This window comes from Ochotona princeps, chromosome 28, assembly GCF_030435755.1.
Source record: "Ochotona princeps isolate mOchPri1 chromosome 28, mOchPri1.hap1, whole genome shotgun sequence".
Lineage (NCBI taxonomy): Eukaryota > Metazoa > Chordata > Mammalia > Lagomorpha > Ochotonidae > Ochotona > Ochotona princeps.
In genome coordinates, this window is record NC_080859.1 from 20,529,453 (window position 1) to 20,540,439 (window position 10,987).

At 42.4% G+C, this 10,987-nt stretch overlaps 1 protein-coding gene across 2 annotated transcripts in view; it reads left to right on the top strand.

The window, feature by feature from the left end:
• The window catches only part of GFM2 (GTP dependent ribosome recycling factor mitochondrial 2), a 33,495-nt gene extending 22,572 nt beyond the window's left edge, over positions 1-10,923 (top strand). For both annotated transcript variants that reach the window (XM_058656416.1, XM_058656414.1), the window contains exons 15-21: positions 959-1,145; positions 2,614-2,690; positions 5,202-5,340; positions 6,847-7,026; positions 7,203-7,318; positions 9,259-9,441; positions 10,586-10,923. In XM_058656416.1, the coding sequence (XP_058512399.1) occupies positions 959-1,145; positions 2,614-2,690; positions 5,202-5,340; positions 6,847-7,026; positions 7,203-7,318; positions 9,259-9,441; positions 10,586-10,717 (1,014 nt within the window). In that variant the 3' untranslated portion in view covers positions 10,718-10,923. The remainder of the gene's footprint in view (positions 1-958; positions 1,146-2,613; positions 2,691-5,201; positions 5,341-6,846; positions 7,027-7,202; positions 7,319-9,258; positions 9,442-10,585) is intronic.
• The last annotated feature ends 64 nt before the right edge of the window (positions 10,924-10,987 follow it).

The window sequence follows — 10,987 nt, forward strand, 5'->3', positions numbered from 1 at the left end:
AAGAATTACAGATATTTTCCCAATGAAAGGTTGATGAGCAGAAGGCCTTTTGTCTTTTGTTCACTACTGTATCCCCAGTGGATCTGTGCTTGTATGCGCTGTAGCAGACATCTGTAGGATGAGTGGGTGAAAGCACTTGATGCTGTGTCTACTTTTGTTTGGCTGAATGTAAGCATATTTTGTTTGTATGGATTGATTATAATTTTCTCTTTAAACGTTGGTGCATTTGACATTTAGGATAAAAATGGTTACTTTTAAAGTTTTTAGTCAACTTGTAGTTAATTGCAAGTTGCAAACTCTTTTCTGAACAAAATTCTCAGAGCTTGGATGTTCGTGGACTTCTGGTTTTGAAGCATCCCCTGTGTCTGCCCAAAAGCAGGAGCTCCTTGAACATGTTTGAGGAAGTCTACAGATTCATTAGGATCATTACTTTAGTAGGACTAGCTTTTCAGAGAAGGAAAATGGACAGAATTTCTTGTTGTAAAGTATATAAGTGTAATTTTAGTCTTAACAAGAAGTTTTTGTTTTTAATATACAGAAACTAAATTTTTGCACACTCAAGAATATTCTGGATAATTGTGTATTTTTGTTAAAAGGGAATTTTCCATAACATACTAATAAATTTTTGCTGGTTATTCACACATTATAATGGATTTCTACCTAACCTGTTTTATCATGATTGAGAACTTAGGAAGGTATATCTATTTTACTAAGTAAATTTTGGGCGTATATTGTGTTTATGTGTGTGGTAGAATTTATTACAATATTTTGGATAGAGTTCATATAGAAATTAAGTAAGCTTTGCTTATTTAGTATTGTGAAGAGCTTTATGAATTCATTTCTCATTAAAGTTCTAATGATAAGACAATACATTGAAATGTTTTTCATGTCTCGGTTTGTGGTAGATAAGTGCCCTTTAAGAGCCTGCTCTGATAGAAGTTGCTTTGTTTGCTTGCAGACCGTCACTGGGGACACCATCGTCTCCTCAAAGTCTAGTGCACTAGCAGCGGCTCGGCAGGGCAAGAGGAAGGGGGAAACGGACAGAAAAAACACAGAAGGAGAGACTCTTTTATTAGCTGGCGTGGAAATTCCTGAACCTGTTTTCTTCTGTACCATAGAGCCCCCATCAGTGGCCAAGCAGCCAGGTACAATAGTCTTGGTGTGTCAACTAATGAGTGCTTTGGTAATAGATGTGAAGTAATTGTACCCTGAAAAAAAATTTTTAAGTAATTACGTTAATTTGTATTTGAATTTGTTGGTGAGATTTTCATAAGGTTTACCTAGTTTTTTAATTAAGATGTTTTGATGTTTACAAATTCCTTGTTTTTTTTTTCCTTCTGTATCTGATTGGTTTTTCTCATATCATGGTCTTACGGTGCTAAGTAGTTGCCTTACACCTGCCTTCCTACCATTATTAGACAGTAACTGACTCATAACCTGTTCAGTCTCGTGTGCATAAAATGCTATTAAAAAATTATTTGGAAGTTAGAATGACAGAGAGTAGGAGAGACAGAGAGGGAATATCATCCACTTGCTCGCTCCCCAAATAGCTGCAGTGGCCAGAGCTGAGCCAGGATCCAAAGCCAGGAACCAGGTGCTTCTTCCAGGTCTCCCACATGGGTGTAGGGCCCAAGGATTTGGAGTATCCTCCACTACTTTCCCAGGCCACAAGCAGAGAGCCAGATCAGAAGTGGAGCAGAAATAGAATAGAATTAGAAATCGAATCAGAAGTGGGACTTGAAATAGCACTCAGGTGGGATGTCAGCACTGTAGGCCTAAAGCTTAGCTTGTTACGCCACGGCATCAGTCCCATAATCAAAATACTATTAGATCTTATTTTCTAGCTCAAATGCTAAAATCAGTGAAAATATTTGTATACTATCATTAACGTCCTTTGACCTTTGAGAACTATAAACTTATTTTTTTCTTGACATTTGTTTTTACTTATTTAAAAGAATGACAGAAAGAGAAACAGATACAGGCAATCTTCCTTCTACTGGTTCAGTTGGAGATGAGCTGAGCCAAAACCAACAGCCCGGTTTTCCTGCTTGTTTGCTTGAGACCAGGAACCTTAGCTGCCTCCCACAGTGTCCATTAATAGGAAGCTGGATCAGAAATAGAGGCAACACTCAAAGTCATGCACTCTGATGTCAAGTGTGGGACTCACAGGTGGCAGCTTAACCCACTGTGCCTCAGCACTCACGCTGTGTGCGCTTTGCTTTTTCTTCTCATCAGTTCTCTCCTGCAGTGTAGTAACAGCCCTTGAGTTTTTTGTATCTGGAAAACATTTACTTTTATTTGAGTCTCAGCTCAAGCATGACCTCTTGGTGAAGCCACATTAAATACCTGTATTAGGCTGTATCAGGATGTGGGGACAGCATCACGGCACTGTGAATTAAGGTGTCACCTGTGCCACCAGCACCCCATCCGAGGGCCAGTTCCTGTCCTAACTGCTCTACTTTTCCTGATCTAGCTGCTTCTCTACAAGGTATTTATAGCTATTCAGATTTTTTTTTTTCAGAATTTGCTTGTTAGACTATTTTCCCCATGAGGACTTAACACTAACTAATCTGAAAAATGAAGTTGAAGATAGCAGTGTTGTTTATCTCTTAGATTTGGATCATGCACTGAAATGCCTGCAACGTGAAGATCCCAGTTTGAAAGTAAGGCTAGATCCTGACTCTGGACAAGTAGGTGTATCATCCTAGCCGTAATTCCATGTGTGTCCAGTGTGTGTGTCCAGTGTGTGTGTCCAGTGTGTGTGTCCAGTTGTATGTGTCCAGTTTGTGTGTCCAGTGTGTGTGTCCAGTTGTGTGTGTTCAGTGTGTGTGTCCAGTTGTGTGTGTCCAGTGTGTGCATGCTGTGTCATTGTGTGTGACCGATCTATGATGGATCTATGCCTCCGAACAAAAGCACTTTTTTGGATTTCTCATAATATAAATTTATGATTATTTATGTTGACTCCCAATGTACACACATGAATTTCTGTGAATTCCCTAATGTAATATGCACAACATACATAAACTGCTCCCCAACATTTTCAACCTTCACTGGAGCTTTTTGGAATACTGAGGAGGTCAGGGCTGTGACAGAGAGGGGAAGCCACTGCCTGCAGTACCGGGCACCGATTTGAGCTGCAGATGCTGCACTTGTGACCCAGCTCCCTCCTGAATGCACCTGGGAAAAGCAGCAGAGGATGGGGCAGTGTCTTGGGCCCCTGTGCTCCCGTGGGAGACCTAGATGAAGCTCCTGGCTCTGGCTTCAGACTGGCCCCACTGTAGCCATTGCAGCCATTTAAGGAATGAATCAGTGGTGAAAGATCTCTGTCTTTCTCTGTCTCTCTAACTCTGCCTTTCAAATAAATAAAATTTGAAAAATTTTATAAGCTAGAGTACTGGGATAAGGTTTAACTTACGGCAAAGCTCTTACACGAAGGTTTTTTGAAGAAACGGGAGGATTGAAAGATGCTTCTGATGTCAGTAACATACCTAAAAAGGCAACAAATGGTGGATTGTGGTCTAGTAATGTGAGAGGAAGTAAAAAGTTCTAAAGCAGGTATGACAGGATGCAGCACAGAAGAACAGACATTCTTGATGCCTCAAGAAAAGATTAAATTAGCTGGCACTGTGGTATAGCAGATTGAGTTCTGTTAACTCTAGCATTCCTTGTTGTTATACCAGTTCAAGTCCTGGCTACTCCGCTTCTTATCCTCCTCTCTGTTAATACAGCTGGGAAGGTAGTGGAAGATGGTTCAAGTGCATGCATGTACCCCTGCTGTCCATGTGAGAGACCTGGGTGGAGTTCCTGGCTTCTGGTTTTAATCTGGTTCAGACCTGGCTAAAACCAGCAGATGGAAGATCTCTGTCATCAGAGATATCATCTCTGTCACTCCACCTTTCAGATAAATATATCTTTAAGAATAAAAATTCATTAATTTGTGTTGTACTTCTCTTTTTAGGAGAGTAAATAAAAAGTTTTTGTGTGAAAAATAATAGAAGTGTTAAGGTCCTTGTTTCCCTCCATCCCATTCTACAAGATTTCTATAAAAACTTGGTAAAAAAAAAAAAACCTTTCACACTTGTTCTTTTTCACAAATTTCTTTCTTATAGAGGAAGTGTGTGTGTATGTATGTGTGTGTGTATTTTCTTTGGATAAAGTTAATTTTTCACTAAACAGAAGATATATAAACAAAACAGAGCGAATGTGTCCATGTTACCCCATGTTCCTTCTCATACACAAAGATCTTGTTTAGGCATAATCATTGATGCTAAAAAGAAATTGATATTTCTTTGGTGAAAATGTGGTTCTTTTTTTTTTTTTTTTTTTTTTAAGATTTATTCATTTTTATTACAGCCAGATATACACAGAGGAGGAGAGACAGAGAGGAAGATCTTCCGTCCGATGATTCACTCCCCAAGTGAGCCGCAACGGGCCGATGCGCACCTATCCGAAGCCGGGAACCTGGAACCTCTTCCAGGTCTCCCACACGGGTGCAGTGTCCCAGTGCATTGGGCCGTCCTCGACTGCTTTCCCAGGCCACAAGCAGGGAGCTGGATGGGAAGTGGAGCTGCTGGGATTAGAACCGGCGCCCATATGGGATCCCAGGGCTTTCAGAGCGAGGACTTTAGCCGCTAGGCCATGCCGCCGGGCCCGAAAATGTGGTTCTTTCAAGGATCCAAAACAACATTGGCTCAAAGACAGTCAATGTCAAGGATCTGCCTTCCATGAAGAGACAGGTTAGTCTGAAGATGTAAAGCTGCAAGTGCCAGGATAGTTGGGAGATGTTTGTTGCTGTCCCGTTCACAAGGTGTCACCCTCTACACCTTCTTAAGAAGTTCACCATTCTATTAGGTACAACCCAGAAGTTGTTAACATCAGTTACATTCATGTTCTGTTGGCCAGAAATGTGGTCTTAGCTGCATGCTACTCAATCAGGTAATAATTTTGAACTGTCATGCAAAGAGAAAGTAGTCAAGTAAATTGTCTAATAATTGATTCACTTTTCCAGTCAGAAAAGTAAAAAAAAAAAAAAAAAAAGTAAATTTTCTTCCTCCACCAAAAAAAAAAAAAAACTTCAAAAGAAACTCAATAGTAATTAATAATTATTTTTTTAAAAAAGTAACAACACTGTACTTTTGTATGGTATTTTGTGGCAAATGTAAGTTTTTTCTTTAATCTTAGTTTTATTTTCTTTTAACCAGACTGTCCTGTGTGGAATGGGGGAGTTACATATTGAGATTATTCATGACAGAATCAAGAGAGAGTATGGACTGGAGACCTACCTGGGGCCCCTCCAGGTGGCATACAGAGAGACCATCCTGAGCTCAACTCGAGCCACAGGTAAAAGGGAAAACATTGAGCACTTTCTATTTTTGTTTCTATCTGTTTAAGTACTTAAAGTAGATGTCTTCAGTCAGAAGAGACAGTTTTGACATGATTATTTTGGTGACTATTGGAATTTTTTTTTAGTGGCAGAATGCCCTGTTCCATTCCCACCTGTAACATCTACTGGTTCAGTATAACGTATCAGGTAAATGTGATCCGCAGTGGTTAGGGTGTACGTCACGGAATAGATGTCTTAGCCCAAGCTTTACTACTAGAGCAATTAGAGGAATTTTAACTCAATCTTATTTTTACACCATAAAGTAAGTGAACATCACTTCCAGCACTTGATAAATAAAATCCTATTGTGATAGTACTCAGTTTTATCTTTCTATTTCAAAATGTGCAGACTTTTGCTTTTTTTTTTAAAAAAAAAATATGATTTCAGTTTGGTTCCCTAACAAAATAATGTGGCAACAGACACTCCTCCTTAGTGTCCAAGGAAAAAACATTGGCAAGTTTGTTAAATAGTATAGACAAAATATTGTTAAGGTAATCGGATGTTTACAAGCACCTCATTAATTTGTTAAAAAAAAAAAAAAAGTCAGCAATTTAAACACCTAGAATATAGGGACAAAGAACATGAAGGGTTCTCTTGGATTATGTATCTGGAAAAACTAGTAATTCTAGGAAAATATAAAATATTTCACATTAATGTCTGAGCTGGTGCGAATGTTACACTCATCTTGCTCCCCAGGTAAAGCTGATAGTCATTGCAAAGTTTGTGGAAAAAGCATGCGTGGGACCCTGGAGTATCCCTTCCCTATAGTCTGAAATGTTACCATTTCTTGAGAAAGACCAGGTGTTTGTATTTAGGTTAGCCGTGGACCACCTTTGACTGTGTTACAAAAGTAGTGAAGAAAAGAATGCATAGGTCTCACGGCCATCTGGAAAGGCAGATACACAGAAAGAAGGAGATATATAGAGAAAGATTTTCCATCTGATGGTTCACTGCCCAAGTAGCCGCAATGGCTGGAGCTGGACTGATCCAAAGCCTGGAGCCAGGAGCTTTTTCCAGGTCTCCCACATGGGTGCAGGGTCCCAAGGCTTTGGGCCATCCTCAACTGCTTTTCCAGGCCACAACTGAAAGCTGGATGGGAAGTGGGGCTGCTGGGGTTAGAACCAGCGCCCATATGGGATCCTGATGCATACAAGGCAAGACGACTTTAGCCACTAGACTACTGTGCCAGGCCTAGAAGCATGGTTTTCATATTTGTCTCAAGACATTTTAACACTGAAGTAGTATTAGCAGGTGATTCAGAATGGGTTTTTAACATCTGTAAACATGGAAACAGATGCTTTATTGGTAAAACTGCTTTCTCTGTTCTTACAGTGGTTTTTGATGCCATTGTTAATTTCTCCTCTGCTTTAACTTCTAGGAGATCTTGTGTTATTTGTTGGGATTCTGCCAGACTTTTCCAAAACAAGTCTCTGAGGCACTGTAAGCCTTTTGTTTGTTTTCAGATACCTTAGACAGAACCTTGGGAGACAAGCGGCATCTCGTGACTGTGGAGCTTGAAGTGAGGCCGACGAAAACATCATCTGTCACGCCGGTGATTGAGTATGCTGAGGGTGTTGGAGAAGATGTTTTGAAGACATCCCAGGAGGCCATTGAAAATGGAATTCACACTGCTTGCCTCCAAGGTACAGTCCTCAAGTGAGAGTAAGCATAGTGTCCTGCTCAGGCATTGGTCATTCCTTGCACCACAGAGCTTTTCCTTTGTTAGTGTTTTCTCCCTGTTTCTTTGCATTGCTCAGTTACCGCTCACCATGTATAGAATCATGATACATTTAATACGTTTTTCTTTTCCTCTGCGTAGGCCCATTGCTTGGATCCCCAATTCAGGATGTGACAATTACTCTGCATTCACTGGTTACTCATCCTGGTACTTCCACAACTATGATTTCTGCCTGCATCTCAAGATGTATACAAAAGGTATAGAACTATCCTAATCTCTTTTACTGAAAGTTGACTCTACTGAGTGTCATCCCTGCTACTCACACAGACAGCTGTGCTTACAGAGCCTTTCTTTGTGTCTTTTCCTCCTTAGTCTTTTAGGAGTAAGAGTAAGAGTTCTTACTGTGGAGAATCTAATTTTTGTTTTCCTGAGAGGCAGAGAGAGACTGTTCCCATGTGCTGGTTAATGCCCATAGTGCCCAGGGCTGGGCTGGGGTGAAGCCAAGAGGGAGCACTCAGTCCAGGTCTCCTGCATAGCTGGCAGTAATTCAGTTACTGGAGCCATCATCACTGCGTCTGAGGGCCTCTGTTAGCAGGAAGCTGGAATCAGGAGCTGAAGCTAGGACTCAAGACCAGGTATTCTGATGTGGCACAGAGTAGGTATTTTAACCAGCATCTTAGCTATTAGGCCAAACTCCTGGGCCCCCAGCTATGGACTAGCCCAGCTCTGGCCATTGTACCTGCTTGGGGAATGAACCGTAGAAGGAAAATCAGTCTCTTTCTCCACCCCTCTTCTCTCTCTGTCTCTAACTCTGGCTTTAAAGTAATATTTTAAAAATAAAACATTTTTTCTTAAAAAGAAGAAAAGACCGGACCAGAAAGGCAGTTACAGAGAGATAGACAGGCGGATAAGTAGTTTCTCTGTCAGCTGGTTTTTTCCCCTAGTGGCTGCAGTGGCAGGGGCTGGGCCAGGAACTGTATCCAGGTCTCTTATGCATTTGCAGGGACCCAAGGACTTGGGCCATTTGCTGTTGCTTTCCCAAGTGCATTATCAAGCAGATGCATCAGAAGTGGAACATGCCTGCCTGGGATGCTGGTATTACATGCAGCAGTTTAGTCCACCATGCCAGAGTGCTGCCCCCTTTTGTTTAAGCTCTCCCCATTTAATTGCCTCCTTGTTAGTCCTCCTTAGTATGTTGCATGAACTATAACTTAGATGTTAATAATAGCAGTATCAGGACTGGATGGGGCTCAGCAAGCCAATCTTCCACCTGCAGCATTGGCATCCCCTATGGGTACTGGTTCAAGTCTCAGCTGACCACTCCCAATCCAGCTCCCTGCTTATGGATCTGGAAAGCAGTAGAGGGTGACTCAAGTCCTTGGGCTGCTGCACCCGGGTAGGAGACCCAGAGGAAGTTCCTGGCTCCTGGCTTTGGATCAACTCAGCTCTGGCCATCACCGCCATTTGGGGAGAACCAGTGGGTGGAAGATTCTTTCTCTGTCTCTCTTTCTCTTTGTAAATCTGCCTTTCAAATGCCAAAACAAAACAAAACAAAACAAAAAACCAAACAACCAAACAACAACATGAGAGTTAAAGGTGGACTGTTTATATTACTCTTTCACATGTTCACAGGTATTGTAGTAATCAGGATTGACTAGGTTGACATGCTACTGTTGTCAGCATACAAGCAGATTTTGAAGTTCTTATAAAATGCTGTCTTGAGAAAGAGAGTTAAAGCAAGCCAGCTTGCTAGCTCCTTGGATTCAAGAGTTGGCAGGGAAGGGTGACAAATAAGTTTCTATTAATTGTTTTTAAATAGACATTTTGTTTCCTTTTTTTTTAAAGATTTATTTATTTTTATTACAAAGTCAGATATACAGAGAGGAGGAGAGATAGAGAGGAAGATCTTCCGTCCGATGATTCACTCCCCAAGTGAGCCGCAACGGGCCGATGCACGCTGATCCAAAGCCAGGAGCCAGGAACTTCCTCCAGGTCTCTCACACGGGTGCAGGGTCCCAAAGTCTTGGGCCACAAGCAGGGAGCTGGATGGGAAGCGGGGCTGCCGGGATTAGAACCGGTGCCCATATGGGATCCCAGGGTGTTCAAGGTGAGGACTTTAGCCGCTAGGCCACGCCGCCGGGCCGGACATTTGTTTCTGACTAATGAAAAGCGAGTTAACCTTCTTTAATCTCTTTAGGCTCTGAAGAAAGCAGATAAGCAAGTTTTAGAGCCTCTGATGAACCTCGAGGTGACTGTTCCTAGTGAGCACCTCAGCCCTGTCCTGGCAGACCTGGCGCAGAGAAGAGGAAACATTCAAGAAATCCAGGCTCGCCAGGACAGCAAGGTGGTTCTGGGATCCGTTCCCTTAGCAGAAATGATGGTGAGTACGTGTAACAGAGAGGCCATAAACAGCAAGCCAAACCAGGCCAGCGGAGTTCCTGAAAGAAACATCAGAGCTTTGAGATACACCAGGCATGTCTCATTTCAGGCATGAGGAAGAAAGGAGAATTCTGACTTGAAATTATTGGGAAAATCCAGGAATTATAGCACTTCAAAGATCACAGAGGTTAAGATGTGTTATACCAAATTATGGTGCCGGTCTAACTGACCGATCAGCTGCAGGCATGTATCTTACACTGCCACTGTCAGTCTAAGGCACATGTCATTCTCTTGTCCTTTGCCCCTTCTGTTTTTAGGACAGGCACCTGAGTGCCTTGAAAATAGGTGGGCAGAGCTGTCCTGTCTAATGCCAGTACCAGAGGACATGCCTGTGTCACCTTACACTGTTTGCTGCCCTAAGTAATTTTTTAAGATTTTGAAGATGTATTCATTTGGAAGGCAGAGTTCCAGAGAGAACTTTGGATATTCCATCTGCTCATTCACTCCCCAGATATTTGGCAAGGCTGGTGCTGGGCCAAGCTGCAGCCAGAAGCTTCATCTGGATCCCTCAGCTGAATGCAGGGACCCAAGTACTTGGGCCATCCCCCATGGCGTCCCCAGGTGCAGTAGCTGGGAGCTGAATCACAAGTGGAGCAGCCAGGACTTGAATCGCTACATGGTAGCGGCTTAACTTGCTGTGCTACAACACCAGCACCAAAATGTATTTGTTTGAAAGGCAGAGAGACAAAGTGAGAGAAAGAGATCTTCCAACTGCTGTCTCATTCCTAATCCAGCCCGAGACAGGCTGCAGTCAGGAGTCCAGGCTGCCATTCTAGTCTCTCATGTGAGTACACGGATCATCTTCTGCCTTCCCAGGTGCATTAGCGGGGGGCTGGAGGGGAGGCGGAGCAGCTGGGCCTCCCACTAGGGCTCCTGTATGGGATGCCGGTGTCGCAGGCAATGGCCCTGCTCACTGTACCACGACACTAGCCCATCCCAAGTATCTCCTATTATTTCCTGAAAAACTGAAGACATGATTTTAAATTCTATCACCTGCCCCTGATAGCAGTCAAAAAAAAAAAAAAATTGGTAGGAAGAGAAGCTTGAAGGCCTAAATATAATAACACTTAAATCATTTTAATTAGGGTTACTCAACTGTTCTTCGAACACTAACGTCCGGCTCAGCTACCTTTGCCTTGGAGTTATCGACTTACCAAGCCATGAATCCTCAGGATCAAGAGGCACTGCTCAGCCAGAGAAGTGGTTCAACACCCTAACTGTCTGATAACCCAAGCGATCATTAGAAATTAGCAGAAGATCAAAAGCATCTACCCACTGTCCAGAAACAATGGTTTTTGCTTTGGACAAAACAGTTACTGTTTCAACAGATGTAACCTGAAGATAACGGCCCTGCTGCTCCTTCTGATGTGTGCAGTGACGTAGGCACTTGGATGTTTGCAGGAAGTGTACCTTCATGGAGACGTTCATCCAGGCAGACCAAGCCCTTTGAGATACACTGAGTGGTGGTACTGGTCATCTTTTTGTTT